Genomic DNA, 19,685 nt, shown 5'->3' on the forward strand with positions numbered 1-19,685 from the left:
GAATCGGCAATACCCTCATAGTACTCGAATCCGTCGCAGGTTTCAAGGGTCAATACGCTGCTTCTTGGCAGCACCGTGACGTTCTCGTCAACAATCCTCAAGCCGTTGACACAACTGTCGTTAGTGCTGCTCCCTCCTAAGTCCTGAACCATCGAAAACGTTAACCGCGCCTTTTGTAAGGTAATCACGGCTCCAATAGCCTGCAGAAAGTTTATTACCAGAATTGGGTCCCTCGAACAACTTAGGAGATAACGAAATCGCCGAAATCGCCTGCACAAAATCGCACGATAACGAAATCGCCTGCAGCCCAGTCTTGCGAAATCTGCGACCCAGTCCACTCGGTAGAAACTTTGTTCAACTTGCAGACAAGCTCCATGCTCATAACTGAGGTTTCCGCTCCAGTGTCGATTAACGCCGTTACTTATTCGTAGTCTGCGGTGATCAGAGTCTTCGACGATGCTATCTCTTGTACGTTGTTTGACTGCGTCTGTACGTCTGCGTCGTTGTTGTCGTAGTTGAGGATCATGTGTACAGTCGACATCAGCGGCCTCACCTCCGTAGGTCACTGAACTCAGTTTTCCCGACCCGCCGGGTTATGTGAGCGGCATCTGAGAGTGCCGTGAGAGAAGGCTGGGCTTCTCTCGCGGCGAGCAAGGGACGATGAACAAGCAAGAGACGACGAACGGGCCCCGGGCCATCGCTCATCAACACTGCGGCGATTGGCGGCGAAGCTCTATTTCTGGTGACCAGTCACCAGATCGTGGATGAGGTGAATTCGCGTAACATACACGGAGCCCACATGACGTTCAGGACGCATTCTGTAGATGTGCCCGGCTTCGCTATAATGAAAACAAAAGGGCTTCTAGTCTCTGGTGCGCCAGACATCACGCTTCCTAGTTCTTGCTTTGGTGATGTGTGGTGGGCTGCGAGGCCTGAAGCTTACGTCCATTTGTTGAGCGTGGTGTACTATGCTGTACGCACTTGAATGTGGTGGATGGCGTACTACTTCAGCGTAATTAATTTCAGCACGCAGTCCCTGCTGTTGTGCCACGTACTGTCCAGGAACATGGATGGTCTGTCGGACCTCAGGGCGCACAATTTCTGCAATGAAAAGTTGTCCCATAAGGGCAGTGGTCGTCTGCATCTCCTGTAGTTCCTCCTTAACGACAGCCCCGATGAGTTCTCGCAAGGTGCCGATGTCGTTACCAAGGGTAACGACAGATAGCTCCCTGGAAATCATGGCGTTGCGCTTGCATTGCCAGACCCATTGTTGAAGGGTTTTTTCTATGGTCGTGTCTTCGTCATGGAACTCTGCAAGTATCATCGGTGCGATTGGAATGGGGCCAGCAAAAACTTCCTCTTTGACGCCGCGCATTACGTGGCGAACGTTCGTTTCAGTCATCGAAGGGTCCGCACCGTCTGGAGAGCCGATTCATGTCTTCAACGTCCGCCGTGACTAGCTCATTTGGGCCATGAATTCTCGCTTCCATTGCTAACTCCGTCCTCTGCTTCCTGTCTGCCGCGGCGAAGGCATTGCGGAACTGCCGACTCAATTCTTCCCATGATGTCAATATCGCCTTGTGGTTCTCAAACAGAGTTTTTGCGGAATCTTGAAGAGCGAAGTATGTAGCTTACGCCCATGTCGTTGAGGCTGGCAACCAGGTAAAAATTGTCAAGCCAGTCGTCGGCGTCCTCTGAAGCAATTCCGTTGAACTGATTCGGCATCCGGGTGTGATTGAGGACCACGCGCGATGATGCAGTAGCGGCACGGGGTAGTTGGTTTGTCATTATAGTTCCTTCGGGTAGTAGACCGTGCTGTGGCTGCAGTCCCTGGCGACCTAGGCTGGCTACGTACGTGCAAAGGGGTAAGCTCTGCCGAACTACTCGCCGGGCTTAGGTCTGGGGTATGCTCCGGAGATCTTAACATCTACTGTACCCCGCACGTCCACCAGAAATTTCACCCAACTAGTAAAAGCTAAAATAGTTAACCAGCGACAATTTAGCAAAAAAGAACGTCTACCTTTAGGAATGGCTGATCCTCGGAGAGCGCACGCGGGACCAAAGTCTTCCACGTTTTCGCCACAAGGGGCCAGTGCCATCACATGCCAACCTATTTCGCATGAATCTGTCAAGCGGGCAACTTACGCAGGGCGTGCAGAAGCAGAGGCGCATTACTTTGGGCGCACCACCGCGTCCAGACAATACTACGGAAGCGGTCGCATATCAAATCAACACTTCTTTGTCCGCCGCGGCAGTATTGTGGCTACCGCATCGTTCGAGGTCGCGGAAGTGATCGAGACTATGGCAGCCACATTTCGACGTGGGCGAAATAGAAAACGCACGTGCACTTAAATTGCGGCACCCCTGAAATTAAACCATGGTGTCAAAATTAATCCGGAGTCCGGCACTGCGGTGAGCCTCATAATCCGATTGTGGTTTTGTCACGTACAGCCCAACAATTCAATTGAAGTTTATTACTTCTGCCACGATGCGATATGCCTTGCGAGGCAATGAATACGTTCAGCCCTGTTACAAGTGCGGAAGTGTGGAGCACAATGCCGCTTCAAGCAAACACCTGTCCCTGTCTGTTCTATGTTACGCATACAAATAGCAATGGTACACGCAAGGTAACGTTTGATGTCAACTCAACACATTCGTGTTAAACTAAACGTTGAATAGACTAATCTTCCGCTGTGCACTTCACCGCTCATCAAAGTCAATCAAAGCAACCAGCACAGAAAGCTTGGCTTACATCGACTCCCATAGTGCGTGGAATATCCAGAACTCTTTTTTACCGGATATACTTAAAGAGGCTCCATACGATACAGCGTGTCTGCGAAAGTGGCGAAGAGCGATACCACTACGAACAACCAAAACAGATACAGCTATATTTCATAGCAGACATAAAAAACATTCAGGAAGAAACGCGAAGCATTGGCACTGTTTGTGGGTGATTATCATAATTCCTTCTTGCTACCAAACGTATGTGAATCTTCTGCAGGTTTCCGGTGCATGAACCACAAAAAATTCTCAATAGATGAGTATCTGTACCACCAAAAAGAAGACAGCATTACTGGAATACTGCGACGAAACTCGACGTTAGCAGACGAGCACATCTTCCCGCTAGCCAGCGTAACAAACCGCTAAATTAAGAGGGACACCTACTAAAGGGACAACGCTGTTTCAAAGTCCATACGCAGGCTTCGCAGTGTAGGCAATGGGTTGCTGCGAACGTTTCTAGGGGAGCGCGAAGGAGGAATACCGCTGGAGTATATGGTCACACCATAGCAACTATGCGACGGTGGAAATACGTTGTGTCACTGAATCATTTTAATTTTAACGCATTACGGTCGTCCGTCATCGTGAGATGGGTTCTCCCTCATTTCTTTAAAAAAGCACGAATCATTGTCGTTCCCTGAAACAACAAGAAGGCCACAATAGGCACTATTCCTGTTCCGTTCGCTTCTTTCGTTTATTGTTGTTCCAGCCGCCCTGACAGAACTCTGATACATTATGGAAAACGTGCATGCGCAACTTGTTCACAGAAAATCATATACGCTCCAATATTGTTGCATTTATTTAGCGGCATAAAGTAAAATGCATTTTTGTAAGGAATTCGATGCAACGTGATAGGCCCTAAAATGCGCGGGGTTTAAGTGCCACAATCCCGATTTGATTATGAGGCAAGCCGTAGTAGGGTATTCCGGAATAATTTCGTTCACCTGGGATTTTTAACGTGCACAGTGTTAATAATGGCATCTGAGGTGCAAGTTTTGCCAGCCAGTTGCGACAGTGGCGTCAAACTTTTCCTAGAAGGCCGCCACAACCTCTAGCCACGGCGTCACTAAGTCGACTCCGTCCGGAGGACAATGCGTGCATCCTCGACTCTACGTCGCAGGGGACGAGATGAGTTCGACGAAGCAGGCTTTGTGCGGGAACACGACACCACCTACCCGGTCTGCCGCGAACTGGAAAGTCCCCGAGGGAACGTAGTTCCAGGCGACTTCCCACGCGCCGTTCAAGACGTAAGACAATGGGCAACCGGTGGTCGCGCACAGGGGGTCAGCTCGGGGAATAAAAGGCACCTTTTCTGACGTATCCCCGAGTTCTGCGAAGTCCGTCTGACCTCGGTTGAGGACCGTGAACCTGTGCGGAAGTGTGTGTGTGTAATCCCTCGCGCAGAGGCCACTCGTTCAGGATGACCGGTCGAACGTTTCTATCACCTTGGGATCGAGGGAGGACCGAGTGCTTATAAACCGCTGTTGTGCGGCTGTTCAGTGTAGTTTCCCTCGCAGTCTTACTAGACTGATGAAATGCAACGTCCTTATGTAGATACTATAAATAAACCCATATTCCTCGTTCTCAATAAGAAGCAGTCTTTCCCTTCAACAACGTCCTCAGAGTGCAAAAGTTGGACGATGGCATGGGCCAGCTAGCTTTTAATTCATGCCCGACTCCAATCTTGACAACTGATTACGAGCGATGGGATTGAGCCCCCAATCCTTACAACAGGAAGCATGGTACACGGGTGTTTCCGCATTTCGCCCGTTTGAAATGCGGCCGCCGCGACCGCAATCTGAGCCAGCGACCTCGTGCATAGCATCGCCACACCATGGAACTATATAACTACGGCGCGTCCGGAAGTCTACTCGCAATATATAGAGCCCAGCTGTGTCGTAAACTGACAACCTGTGCTTCTTTGTTTGAACGGTGCCCGCTTCCTGGTTTCTGCCGAAATTGCTGGAGGACGGAGACCACACTGTGCGCAAGCTAAGAAGTCCACATTTTCTACGTTTGCTAGCGTTGAAATGAGTGGCCCTTTCTGTTCACACGCGAATCTTGCGAGTGCCTGCATGGGCTTCCCTGCTTCGTTGTCCTTCTACAGTGAAGCTGTTGCCTCTATTTGGTCGGGATGTTTTCTTCGCACATTCCCAAAGAACAAAAAAATATTTCAGCGATTAGAAAACCCTTCAGCGATTGAAGCAAGAAGTGTAGTCATTTTTTGGTACTACGCATGAAACATGCAGCACATCATTCTTTTCAATAAAGAACAAACATAAAAGAAGCATCCAAACTACAGATGTAAGCGGTTGAATAAAAAACATTAGGGACTTCGAAAAAAGTGGTTTCCCTATTTTTCAACCAGGATAAAATTCAAAGACACGAAAAGAAAAGCTGAGCTTCCCACAGAATTATTATGTAATGATGCGACCACTTTTGACGTATATAAATGTTTGGCCAGAAAACGGATTTTCGGAGTCTACGAAGCCTCTGGATCTATCCACGTGGCCGTAAGAACTCTACTTCCACCAACCCTTGAGCCCCCTCGCCTGTAGAGAACCCCAACCAGACCACGAATGCAACCCAGTCTGCTCCACTCGGGCAGAAAAGCATCTCACGGGATCCAAGGAATGTAAACATCGTTTCAAGCTGCCACCACAGTGACAGCAGCCAAAATCACCAAACCGGATGGCAGGCAAAATGCCGGGCAAGATGACAAAGCCAAAGTCACCGCAACCGAGGTGGTCTTGCGCAGACGAAACGGATGATGACGATTAGCTTCCATCGCGGACTCAAGAGGACATTGCAACGTTGCAACCTCAAATTTGAAAATCGAGATCACAAGAAACACAGAAGAATCGAGAGCAAAGGCTATCTTATCACTCCGCCTTTAGAAACCACCAAAAGTGCTCGCGATCTCCTACCTTATCCAGGACTTCCTTGGTAGCGGGAGACTCGGCCCAACACAAAGTGAGCTGGACGGGGATGGCACAAAAAGGGGCTCTAATAACCACCAACTCTGTGTACCAAGGAATCCTTTCTCAAAATCGTCAGCACAACTTAAAATCGCGACCTGAAGGCACCGTTTCAGAGTAACGAAATTGGGCAAGCTAAGCCAGCACAATTGGATAAACCTGCCGCCCAGCAAACAACAATTAGCAACATTGAAAGAATGATGAATAAATTAGTAGAAGAAATTCAGGGTCTGCAAACGTTCCAACAGCAATTATTTGCTGAGGTACAGAGCCACAAAGTTTATGTCGATGAACAAATGTCTAAACTGCAGAAAACATCACGTAAAAGAGCCAGCAGTAACCCCGGAACAGCGAAGGCGAGAGAGGTCAAAAACAGGGCTGTTTCCGATTCGACGGATACGGAAATCATAGCTAACCATGGCCAGTACACCAACCTAAATCTACGGACACTGCTGAGATATGGAAATGGAACTGCCACTTTTTTCAGAAAAGAGCCGCAGCGTTACAAGCATATTAAGGCGCTGCCATTACTCAACCGGATGTCACTTGTTTTCAGGAAGTTGGCAAGGAAATAGTTAAGCTTAGGAACTACTGCACCTTTCAAAATCGCCTGTATCCTAGAGTGGTGACCTCACCTTTACAGTTAACGTAATAGAAGAGGGACAGTCAAGCAACCTGGAAGAAAATTTGCGAAGTGACCAAAATATTGTGACATGAAGGACGAGTCAGTAAGCCGAGCAAATATTTACAGGTTATATTTACAAACGCGGTTGCAACGCTGCATGGGTAGATTCAAAGCCCGAGCCCAGTTCGTTCTTTCTCCTCTTTTCCCGAGTGATGACACACACACGCTTTGTTCAAACAATCAGATACCGCACGCGCGTAGCACTAATATTAGTTACTCCACTACGACTCCCAAATTTTGAAAAAAACTTTCAGAAACGCGAAACTGACAGAATGAACTGGATATAGACATTGCCCGACCCTTCAGCGTCCGATAGATACAATAGATGAATGGATAGACGAAATGATGCAGGCATACCAAACTAACACCAAGCACTTCGCGCTAAGCGAAAAAAAAAACACCGGTGGTGAATCGCCACCTCGTCCATCTGTGGGAAGGCACGCGAAGTCTTACTAAACGATGAAAGAGACCCCGCTTAAACAGAAGGCAATGAGCGAGAAAAGAACAACTGAGTAGGCTAGGGAACTATGAGCGAACAACTGGATACAATTTTGTGGCTCGTTACAATAAACGCTTTCAACAAACAAGATATGGGCGATTTTGCGGAGCATTGGGGCACCTACAATACAAAAAAGTCCCTACTATAGCATTAAGCATATTCGTAGAGAATTTAAGAGGGATGACGCATCGTTGATCCACACCCTAGCCCACCGATACGTTGGTACAGGCTGAGGTTGCATCGATGACAGTGAGTACAAAGGCACGGACAATGGCGAACATGATGCACCCATAACTAAAGAAGAAGTAGATGTCGTCGCTCTAGAATTAAAACATAACTCATCCCCAGGCGAGGACGGCATCACGAGTGCTATGTTAAGAAATGTGAGTGACAAGCAACTAGAGTGACTAACCCGATAGCTCAAGGAGAAAATCTGGGAAACGGGAGAACTTCCTAACCAATGGAAAGAAGCGGCGATCATCTTAATGCCTAAGCTGGGGAAAGCAAGAACATTGCAGAATCTCTGGCCAGTATCTCTAACCTTCTGTTTAAGTAAACTTTTCGAAAAGGTCCTTCATATCAGGCTTAATAACTATATTGAAGGGCACGAACTTCTGCCGCACATGTGCGGCTTCAGACATCTTTCTAGAGGAGACATATTCGTAAGGTTACCACATGACGTGCTGCAAAATATCCCTGCAGGAGGAGAGAACATCATAGCTGCGCTTGACTTAAAAAAGCGCTTTTGACACGATCTCCCATACCCTCCTAACTGAAGAGCTCGAACGAATGGGCTGTCTAATTTACATCCATAATTACATCCGCTCTTTCCTTACTGAACCTAAAACCACAATAATTATGGAAAATATTCCATCTTCCAAACACCTAATGCCTAACAGAGGCACACCACGGGGTACCATCCTCTCGCCACTTCTATTCAATGTCAGAATCAACCGCTTGGCATGACAACTAGAGAAAATTACCGACCTCAACTTCATGTTTTACGCAGACGACATCACCCTATTGGCCTGCAAAGGCCCGTTAGGGTAATAAGAACAAATTGTCCAAGAGGCTATCGACTCGGTGAAGGACTTCGCAGAACAAAATGGTATGCAATGCGCTCCGGAAAAATCTAGTTTATCCGTATCCACGGATGTAACTACCAAAACATACCGAGCGTCCACCTAACAATGGGTGACCAGGCGCTACCAGAAAGAAATATGATCAGAATACTAGGGCGATGGTTACAAAGCAACAAAACAAAAGAACCACTCACACCATTGCGACTCTCAAGTCAAGCAGGAGGAGCACCGCTAGGCCAATAAGCAGAATTACAAGAAAGGTAAAGGAATCCATGAAAACGAAGCCATAACACTAGTCCAGGCGTTTATTCTTCATAAAATAGCATACGGGCTACCATATTAAGAGATAACCCCGTCGGAAACTAAAGAAATCAGCTTACATACGTGGCGCGTATACGGCAGCACTAGAGCTTCCTACGAAGTCGGTAACCGAGTGGGTGCAAGCTCTAGGCATATACAACACATATGAAGAGTTAAGAGCAGCCGTTCTTATGACTCAATTGAACGACTATGCCTCACAAGCACAGGCAGAAATGTTATGTCGCGTTTAGGCTACCCATTCCGACAGCAATACTCCCAGGAACAAGCGACCGCGACGCCCGATCCAATACACCAGCCGATAACGGTCTCCCCAATCCCACGCAACATCAACAAAAATTATCACATAACGAAAATGCAAGGGTAAGCTAAACAGCGTCAGACAACCTTTCGTGGTAATCAAGACGTAATGTATACTGTTGCAGCTAGATTTAGGAAAGGGCATGTAATAGTGAAAGTTCAACTCGCACTCCTGGCAACGCTTCACACATGAGCCTCGATACGTACTAGATGCACAGCTACCACAGAAGCAGCGGCGATTCCTCTCGCTACCGCACACAAGGAAAAGCAAAAGAGCTCAGCTTTAATAATTCCTGACGCACAAGTGGCATGCAGAATGTATCTACAACGCAACATACCACAAGTCTCCCTTAAGATCATAGGCGACACATTGAAAGATTATGCAATTTTATGGTGTCCTGCCCACAAGGCTATCTCCAGAAACGAAGAGGTACACACTGCAGCTGCAGGCTTCACTAACCGAGCTGGAGACACGCAAAACACTGAAAAATACGATCGCCTACTGGTCCGCGATATACTGGAGCACCAGCGAAGAACCCGACAACAGTACGCGCCACCACACAAACTACTCAATCTAGAGGAGGCGCAGAAATATAGAATGCAGACCCATACCTACCCACATTTAGGTGGATGCCATAAAATAAGCCCAACCTTGCGCACTAATTCTTGTCCATGATGCGCGTCGTGGCCTTCATTGCTTCACGTATTATGGGAGTGCGCCAAAAGACCTCATGCCAACAATTCACCTTACAAAGGAGCTCGGGAAGGCCATCCTCGCTCTTGCTGACCTCGAGGCCCAGGACGGCCTCCTGGATCAAGCTGGACGGGTCGCGATGACCACTGGAATCTTGGAATAGGGACCCACCCTGCACGGCTCCCTTCCGTCATTCATTTTTTTTTCTCATCAATGAAAAGTTTATTCCTCGTTCCTCGCCTGTCACGTACTGCAGATTCCCCCTTCTTCTGCGCATGTGAAAGAAATTGGTCAGAGTTTGGAAATGTACGCAACAATCTACGCAACAGGCTCGCAGGGGACCGCGTGCAGAAACTTCTGTACGTGCACTCGAACCTCAATTTCCGTAAGGCTTCGTCCCGTGCCCACCAGAGCGTTGACGCGTCAAGCGGAAATGATTCGGACAAAGATAAACACAAATCATGGTCTTAACGCTTCGATGTGAAGTGATGCTTTGACGTGAAATCATGCCTAAATTTTGTGCCCCCAAGCTCTGCTGGGACTTTTGTAATGCAATAATGTAGCAATTATATTATTTCACTGTTAGATAAACGTGTTGAGTGTTTCATAGCTCTGGGCGCAATCATCTTTTTTTTCAATTTCTCGCAATTTCCTGAAAACAATGTGAAAGAAACCAGTTTTTATCACGCCTCTCAAAATTTCGTAAAATCTTACACATTTTGTCCAAAACACATCGTTGATAAAGAAGAGGCGTTCCTGATAACTACGGGAGGCACGTAGTGCCCCCGCATTCATTTTCCGCTAAAGATTACTGCTGAGCACGCCGCCGCGGCGGTGGCAGCTTCCGATGTGGGGGGTGACATCATTAGCTTTTCATATTGTTACGGGGATGTTGGGAGTATAGAAAGACTGTATTTACAATATATACACAATATGAGTCAGAGTATTTAAGATAGCTGACCACTAAACACACGCTGCAGCCAGCGTCTCGCAACCGTCTTTCTTTCTCTTCTGTTGTCCTCCCGTAACCGGACCCCCGGGTGGTGAAGTGCCGTCTTGGCGCATTGTAGGTGAAGAATTGCAAGCCAAATATGGCTTCAGCCACGAAACATGCACGATGTCAGCAGGCACTGCACTTGAGGATGGATCGCACCATAACAGCGAAATCTCGTTATTGAAGTCGTATGCTTGACGTAAGACTTCATAAGGCCCTGGGTTGCGAGAGAGAAGCTTCTGGGAGAGGCCAACCCGGCGACATGGTGACCAAAGCAGCACCCGAGCTCCTGCCGCGAACATAACATCGCGATGGCACTGGTCATAACGCTCTTTTTGTATATGCTGCGAGGCTAATATACGAGATCGGGTGGCTTGACGTGCCATGTGAGCGCGATGGATGACTTCACGAGCATAATCAGTTGCAACACGGGACACAGAAGGGAGGATGGTGTCAAACGACAACGTGCGGTAGCAACAATAAAAAATGGAAGGGTGAATATCCTGCGGTGACATGTCGAGACGAGGTATACGCGAACGTCACGTAGGCCAGCGTGGCGTCGCTGTCGCCGTGACTGTTGGAAACGTACATCGAGAGCATATATGTGATTGTTCTGTTGAGACGTTCCGTAAAAACATTCGTTGGTGGGTGGTAGGCGGTGGACAGCTTGTGCAAAGTGGCACAGGAGCGGAGGAGGTCGTCGGCAACTCGAGGCAAGAACGAGCGGCCGAGGTGTGAAAACAACTGTCGATGTGCACCTGGGTGGAGAATGAAGTCGTGGAGGAGACAATTGTCGACGTCTCTTGCGCAACTAGTCGCCAACGCCTTCGTTGGCGCGTAGCGTGTCTCGTAAGCAGTAGCGACGGCGATCCACTTATTACCTCTAGTCGCGGCGGGAAAGAGCCAAGCAGGCCAAGGCCTAACCGAAAGAATGGTTCAGCGAGAATTTTAATTGGATGGAGTCACCCCGCCGGTGGCAGGAGAGGTTCCTTCCCGCGCAAACACAATCCGCAAGTTGCTACATAACGACGCACACAGCAGTAGAGGCCCGGCCAGAAAAACTGGCGTCGTACGCGGTCGCATGTGCGCAAAAATACAAGGTGTCCTGCCGTCGGTGCATCGTGAAATTGTTCGAGAGCAACGGATCGCAGATGACTAGAAAAGACAAGGAGCAACTGAGGGCCGTCAGCGTCGATTTTGCGGCGGTAGCTAACGCTGTCGTGCAGCACGAACATTGGACACGTGCCGACAGTGGTGCCAGCTTACACTGCGGTGACGGTTGACTGTGAGGATACGTGCCGTTGTTGTTCAGAGCGCATGTCGGCCATTTCAGTAAAAACCATCACATAGGTCACCGGATCATGCGTAGCAAGATCAGGGAGATCCAAGGGGTGACGAGAGAGACGGTTAACGTTCTTGTGGGGAAGTCCAGTCTTGTAATTGGCAATAAATGAAAATTCCTAGAGCCGCGAAGGGCAGCGACCAAGCCGTCCTGTCGGGTGCCAGAGGGAAGATAGCCAGAAGAGTTCGTCGTAGTTAGTAACGAAAACGTGCGGCCTTAAAAGTAAGGCTGGAGCTTGGCAACAACCCGAACTAAAGCCAAACACTCCCGCTCAGTGAAAGAGTAATTTTTTCTGAGCAGGTGACAGCAGACGGCTAGCGTTATTTATCACTCAATCGGTGTCATCCTGTTGTTGGGCGAGAAAACCGCCGAGCACATGGCCACTTGCGTCAGTGTGAACTTCGACCGGTGCACATGGATCAAAGTTGGCAAGTATGGGTCGGGTGGTCAGAAACCCAATCAGAGCGGCGAACGCGTGAGCCTGCTCCGGGCGCCATGAGAATGGCGTTTTCTTCTTTAGAAGATCAGTCAAAGGCCGAACAACGTCGGCGAAGTTTTCGACGAAACGGCGAAAGTAAGAGCACAGGCCGACGAAGCAGCGCACGTCAGAAGCAGAACGTCGCACAGGGAAACTGCGGACGGCGCGAACTTTTTCCGGATCGGTTGGACACCGGATGCGACAATGAGATGTCCCAATACGGCAATCTGACGCTGCCCTAATTTAGTCTTCGTGGCGTCTAGTGGGAGGCTGTATTTTTGGAAGACCGCAAGAATGGCTGCGAGTCGGGTATGGTGGCTGCTGAACGTGGAAGAAAAAAACACTAACGTCGTCAGGGTAACAACGTCAGCTGGTCCATTTGTTGAATCGTCGAGGAGAGCCCATCCTACGTTCAAACGTCGCAAGAGCATTGCATAGGGCAACGGGAATGACTTTGAACTTAATATAAGCCATCCGGCGTGTTGAAGCCCGTCTTCTCGCGGTCCATTTTATCAACTGAAATTTGCCAGTAGCCCTATCTAAGAACGATGAAGGATAACCATTTTCTTCCGTGCTAGCAGTCCAAGAAGTAATCGATGCGTCGTAGTGAGTAGACGTCTTTTCGGGTGATCTTGTTTAAGTGGCGATAACCGGCGCAAAAGAGCCAGCTACAATCTTTCTTTTTGACAAGGACGACAGGTGAAGCGCAACCGCTAGCTGATGGCTCGATGACCCTTTTGCGGAGCATTTTGTCCACTTCTGGTTGCAAGACTCGACGTTCAGCATTCGATACACGGTAGGGACACCGGCTAAAAGAATTCATGTCTCCTGCGTTTATGCGGTGGTGAACAGCAGATGCTTGGCCTAAAGGCCTCTCGCCGAAATCAAGGATGTCACTGTACGACTCAGGTAGAAGGCTATGTCCATGGCCTGAGGAGAGGTGAGGTCAGGTGCAACCATTTGCGCAAAGTCATCCAATAAGAAACCAGAGTTGTGAGCTCCGGGCAATTGCACACTCAATATCAAATTCGGAACCACCAGAAGCGCTCACCAAAAACACGCCGGCCGGAATCACTTGAGGGCACAGGTTGAAATTCAGAAGTTGTAGATCTACGTCGTTATTAGTAACCGTGACCAGTGTATGCGGAACAGCAACGTTCCGGTTCAATTCGATGATGGCACATCAACGGTGCGAAGCACATATTCATCGTCAAGGACCTTTGGCTGGGCGGTCAAAGTTACGTAAGTACCTCGGGTGTCAGACGCACATCGTGAAGCGAGCACAAGTGCGGTAGAGTGGTGCTCGGATGATGGGCGATTTAAGGCAGTACTAACTGAAGAACGCAGGTCGCGCAGTCGATGAGAGCAGCGTGACTAGATAAAAACTCCAGTCCAAGGACAACGCCCTGAGGGCAGTCATAGATCACAGAAAAGAGTAGACAAGTAGGGCGGTCAGCTGTACTTAAACGGGCAGTACACATTTCAAGAACAACTAGCACGCGTCCGTCGGTCACACAAAGAATTCGGGCAGCAGCTGGTGCGAGGACCTTCTTTGAACATCTACATAGGCTAGTGCTCATCACAGAACATGGGCTCCAGTGTCGACACGTGCTTGGACAGGTACAGGTCTATTTTACCATCCATTACACCTTCCTTGGGGGAACAGAGATAGGATTTGCTGCAGCAGTAGGCAACGCAGCACTACCTCCGAGGGCTGCGATCCTTATAATCCCGAAAGGGTGCTGCCAAAAGTCACAGAGGACGAAAGGCAACGTGGATGCGGCGAACCAAGATGGGTGACGTGTTTGCGGTGAACGAGACTGGTGTCCGCACGGCGATTGTGAGCGACTGTACGACATGACAGCAGAGTTGTCGGTGCTGTTAGACCCGGTGGTCATTTCCATCAAAACGGCCCCGGTTGGTGGGCGTGCGAGGTGTTGAGTGGCACAAGTTGCGACAGTATCGAGCGACATGACCAATGCGGCGACAGGTGAAACATATTGGCTGATTGTCCGCGGTTCTACACTCAGTCGGCTTGCGATAACGCGGAGAGAAGCGTCAGGATGGACTGAAAATAGTAGAAGGCGTTCTTTAGCACTGGGATTGGTGACAGCACGAACAGAATGTAAATCAATGTTTTGAAGTTCCTGGCGAACGATGGCTTGTATGAGGGGAACTGAAAACGTGGTAACACCGGGGCTACGCAAGCAGAACGCTGTGGGGGCCTTCGCATGTAGTTCACGTCGAACGATTCGCACCACGCCCTCAGATGCCGACGCATGCCGCTGTGCGGGTTGACCTTCACAAGTCAACGTTGCGGCAGTATTGGGAAGTCTGGCCAATGGTTGCAAGATGCGTCGGCTTTTGGCCTGCTCGAATTGTCGGCACTATTTATTGATAGCATCAATTGTAGAGAAGCTTTTGCATGTGAGCCGATTAAAGCAGTCGTCAGAAATGCCCTTAAGCACGAGCCCGACCTTCTCCGCTACTGTCATGTCGTGATCGCCTTTACCACAAAGTGCCAGCACGTCGTGTAAGTACGAGGCATACAACTCCGTGGGGTATTGGGCACGAGAGACAAGTTCCTGCTTTGCAGCGATTTTACGGCCGGCTGGTTTGCCAAACAACTCTGTCAACTTCTGTTTGCATTGGTCCCAGCTGGTTAGCTTCTCTTTGTGGTTTTCGTTCCACACCTTTGCCGTGCCTCTTAGGTAGGGCAACAGGTTGGCTAGCATACGCGTAGGGTCCCATCTGTTGAGCCCACTCACGCGTTCGTACATAGCCACACATTCTTCAATGACGGCGCGATCGGTCCCGCAGAAAGTTGCAGGTTCCTTGGTTTGCACAACCACAACCGAAGGTGACTGCGATGTAGCTGACGATAGTGACGGTGGAGGCGGCAACCGTGTTTATCCCGATGACTCACCGTCATTCGTGGTACGAACGGGGATGCGACGGCCACTGCGGCGCTCCGTTGCCAGCTGTGGTACCCAGCAGGACCGACCAATATGTTACGGGGATGTTGGGAGTATAGGAAGATTGTATTTAGAATATATATATATAAAATGAGTCACATTAGTTAATATGGCTGACAACCAACAACAGGTAGCAGCCAGCGCCTCGCGATCTTCTGCCTCTTTCCTTTTTCATCCTTTCGTAACAAGATGTAAGACCAGCCTAGTAACTGATTTCATTGTTGCAGTGCCGCTATGGATAGGCACCGCATAGTTAGTACTCCTGAGGAGCAGCAATAATACGAGGAGCGCCAAAAGGAAAAGAAACGGGATTTACTACCAGCGCCGGCCACCTGCCAGTATACATATCGCTATCATTACTCCCATTTACCATTACTAACATTACTCTAGAGGAATAAAGCACTGCATATACCCCCTATACCCAGTTGAAGTTGTGGTACTCAAAAGCTTTGCTCGACATCCACTTTCGCCCGGCGGGAGACCAAGTCGAATTTTTGCTCCCTATAAGTCGTAGTCCGTTACCTTCTGTGACGCAAGTTATACTGCTCCAAATACGAGGACTGATGCCTATGAGGCAATGAATTATGCTGGTCACAGCGCCAGCTGAGGCGGTGCATATTTATAGCTGAACGGCTGCTTGATTTCAAAATGTGCAAGTGTTACTCCGTCTAGCGGCACGTCGATGCCCGTTTACTATAAGAAACAGTTGTGTGCACATGAACCCATTTCTCCCTTTTGAATTTGTGGCATAAAAATTGTGTTCCAGTAGACCACATCGTACATGGAGATTACTCATTAAAATGAAATACTGAGTCAAATACGTTCTTGCTTATTTTGCAGAGAGACTGGCTGTTTACAAGGGACTACATGGCGGGATAGTTTTCGCTGAGGAGTTGGCAAAAACTACAAGAGGCAAACTGCTGAGGCGCCTTCTCATGGCCGAGTTTGTAAAACTTAAGACGGCCGGATCGTTTTATTGAATGATGCCCAGGACATTCGGACATGTTTGTTCCGGTTTAATTTTCCTACAGGTAATAGAACATTGTTATAAAATAACATGAATAAAGCCCGATGAGTATTCATTGCAGACGTTCGTGCAGTCAAATTACTATTTTACGGTATACAATTTGCACAACCAGCTTCTTGAACCGAGTCCGATCCAGTGTTTCAGGAATGGTTCTTTTCAGATATGTGGTGCTCACACCGTGGTTGTGCTTCATGCACAGTGTGTTCACCTTCGCCGGCTTCTCTTGCTAACAAAATGGACGTTTTGCTCCTTTTTACAACACCACTTTTAATGGGTCTTCGAGATGCACATTCTACTGTATACCTAAGGACGCTTGAATTGCCGAACGAGGACAAACGTAACAGTATCATAACTAGTTGCCTTGTGTGTGTGGCGAGATTTGGGGTGCCACGGGTGCATAATGAGACAGATCGACTGTAGAAAAGCGTAAATACAGGTGTGACTAGGCTCGTTCGCTTTAATCTGAACATCGCTCTCCCATTTCTGACGGCTTTTTGTCAAATCACTGCTGCATGAATATTACAAGTGGATCGTGGGCCAGAACGGTATTACTTGACATGGGTTCCCGAAAAAATGACCCCGGAACTCATGTCCCCGGAAAATATGCCCCCGGAAAAAGTGTTCACGTTTGCGCTGAAAGAACAAATGTCTCTAGACGGGCGCACGCAAATGTTGCTGCAGCGTCCCGCGTTCAGTGCCGCCATTCTTTATTTGTTATTGCAGAGAAACAACAAAAATACCCGCAAAGATTGCAGTTTCCAGAACGTGAATGCACAAAATATATGTACTGTGAGGTGGAAGAGTGGCCCCGGGGCATGGCGGCTTTTCGGGAAGAGGAGGTGAAAGATAATAAAACAGCTGGCCCAGGAATGGGTGCTGTCTTTGTGTCCCCTTGATCACGTTACAAATGGTGCAGCCATGTAACAAACCTCTGCTGGACGACCTGCAGTGTGACACTGTGCTGCGGAGCTGACACACACTTCTGCGTCCCGCTGCTTCTAATACACTGGCTTCGGTAACTGAGCTCACAGCCTCTCCAGTCTTAGCCAGCACGCTGACTGCAACCGTCAACACTGCTCAGAATAACGACTCAACTGCCGTTTATATGGGAACTGCCTCGGCGCCAAGGCACGACGTACACGCTCCCTTGGCCCTGTTTGTGGTACCGTACCCACAAGCAACGTCAGCATCGCCACCAGAGGTCAACACTCCACCCGCGAATGTGGCTTGAAGTGACCTCACCGTGTTCGCAAAAATAATCGCTACCAAGGCCAAATACTTCGAAGATGCAACAACTCCCTCACCAAAGCCTTGGCGCGTACAGCACTGCTTTCGCCATCGCTCACAGTAATTCCCAAGCTTCGGGGGTTTCCCGATGAGCGGACGCTCTCGCTGGAAGCAGTCGAGGCTCACAGGCACTCTTGGCCTGACGACGTTAAATTGTCGGTTACTGTGAGTCCACTACGCCATTCTGCCAAATCATCGACTTGATACGATGGCGGTAATCAGGAAACTTTCACCGAGTGGAGTGCAGCGTTAGTGCGCGCCTTCAGCCTGCTCTCGCCCACATACGATTGCGAGTTCATGCGTATAACGTACCGCCGAAATTCTCCCACTGAAGACGTCAGCAACTACGTCTATGATAAGCTCCTACTCCTCAACGACTGCAGCTTCTCATGGCCGTCTCCAGCTGCGCTTAAGTAGGTGGTCGACGGGCTGTGCAACTCTACTAATGCTGCCATCCTGTCTTCTCAGTCTTCTGTGATCTCACATCTGGGTTTCCTTCACAAGGCCACGGAACTGCAGCAGTGTGCTCAACGTCGTCACACCTTCACCTCGCCGCAAGCCGGATAGATTAATCTCAGCATATCTCAGCGCATCGGGGCTGCTTTGTTTGCGGATGTCTTGGACAACGCGCCAAGAAATGCCGCTAATCGCAACAGTCCCGAATGCATTATCAGGCGTTCCCAAATCCACTCCTACCAGTGCATGTCGAAGGAACAGGTAACTTGTCAGCACTCGTTTATAGTGGTGCTGAGCGGACGGAACAGCACGAGCTTCATGCCTCCGACGCCATTTTCCCGTGGACGCAGTCTCCAATCCACGGGCTAAGAGATAGTGTGATGCCACTGGGATGATCGACATTTATGTCTGGAAAACAGCAGGGACGATGTTTCTGTCGCCGATTGCCGTCTACGAGGACCTGCCTGCGGACATGATTGTCGGAAGAGATTTTCTACTGTCCGACGAGCTGCAGTTCACCATCGGTCGCGGTCACGCACAGATCCGGCCTGCACCCACTGAGACTACTGCGACGCCACTGCCAACGCCATCAAGTCAGCCGCTTAGTTCGCTTACCTTAGGTTTGATGATGGCTCGCCATCATGTGGTGTTCGCTGACACTATCGCAGATCTTCGGGCCCTTAAGATGCTTCAGCGTCGGATACCTACGCGGAACCACCATTGGATATGCGTCTCATTAAGAGAACACGCAGAGAGGGAGCGCACCGTGATTGCCGTTGAAGTACACGAAATGCAAGCAGCGGACACGATTGTGCCTTCGTCAAGTGCTTGCGCAGCACCCGTCGTGCTCGTGTGGAAGAAAAATAGGTCCTTGCGTTTCTGTGTCTTTTACTGTCAGCTCAACAAGCGTAAGACACCCGAGTCGTACCAATTACCCCGCATTTACGAAGCTATCTATGCAGTCCACCACTGCAGGTTCTTTTCGTCGGCCGATTTATGTGTAGGGCATTGGAAGATCAACATCGCTGAAGAAAAGTGCAAGACAGCCTTCCGCACTCCATCGGGCCTACATGAGTTCAATCGTACGCCGTTTGGCACCTAGTATATTTCAGCACGCCATGAATTCAGCCCTAGTCTCTGTGAAGAAAAAAGCATGTGTGGTCTACTTAGATGACATCCTGGTTTTTGGCATCTCCGAGGACGAATACCCAGGCAATTTGGATGAAGTGCTGTACAGACTTTATGAGACGCGGTTTCACTTAAACCCCGAGACGTGCCAGTTCGGTCTAAGGTAGCTTACCTTGCACATAACATTTTCCCTGACGGCATCGAGCGTGGATTGTTAACACCTGTAGGGATACTCGAAGACATCTTTCATATTGTTGGCACTGACTACATAGGACGGCTATCCACCACCACTGCTGAATGCCATTACATCACTGTAGCTGTGGACTATCTGTCGAAATACATGAAAGTGGCAGCTGTACCTACCATGGCATCCGCTCACTTAATCGATTTTCTGAAACACTGGTTTAGTGGAGGCATGGCTTGCCAAAAGATTCATATTAGATCATACCACAACATTTCTCAGCCTGGAACTACGACATACTGATACTGTGCCCCCCTCCCCCCCTCTCCATAGGGGTGGCGAGGGGGGGCACAGTATTGACACGTGTACTTATCGTTATCGCGCAACCACGTTTCGCCGCTTAACAACTGTAATCGCAGAGCGAGGGACGCGCCTGCATGTATCCGACGTTTCTGGAAAGTTATCGACGCTTCTATCCGCGTG

The 19,685-nt window shown here is 49.1% G+C and overlaps 2 protein-coding genes across 3 annotated transcripts in view; both read left to right on the forward strand.

Moving 5' to 3' along the window:
* LOC135907763 (uncharacterized) overlaps positions 1 to 19,685 on the forward strand; it is a 331,017-nt gene that overhangs the window by 129,948 nt on the left and 181,384 nt on the right. The gene's annotated exons all lie outside the window — the stretch shown is intronic.
* LOC135912163 (probable 4-coumarate--CoA ligase 1) overlaps positions 1 to 19,685 on the forward strand; it is a 116,332-nt gene that overhangs the window by 52,319 nt on the left and 44,328 nt on the right. The window contains exon 7 of one of the 2 annotated variants that reach the window (XR_011507857.1): positions 15,964 to 16,154. Coding sequence is in view for 1 of the 2 variants with exons in the window: in XM_070523171.1 (XP_070379272.1) it covers positions 15,964 to 16,103 (140 nt within the window). In the remaining variant the exon portion in view is untranslated. Of the gene's footprint in view, positions 1 to 15,963; positions 16,213 to 19,685 lie in introns of those variants that run through there. The other variant, XM_070523171.1, reaches the window with a different exon arrangement.

The sequence above is a fragment of the Dermacentor albipictus genome, chromosome 8, assembly GCF_038994185.2.
Source record: "Dermacentor albipictus isolate Rhodes 1998 colony chromosome 8, USDA_Dalb.pri_finalv2, whole genome shotgun sequence".
Lineage (NCBI taxonomy): Eukaryota > Metazoa > Arthropoda > Arachnida > Ixodida > Ixodidae > Dermacentor > Dermacentor albipictus.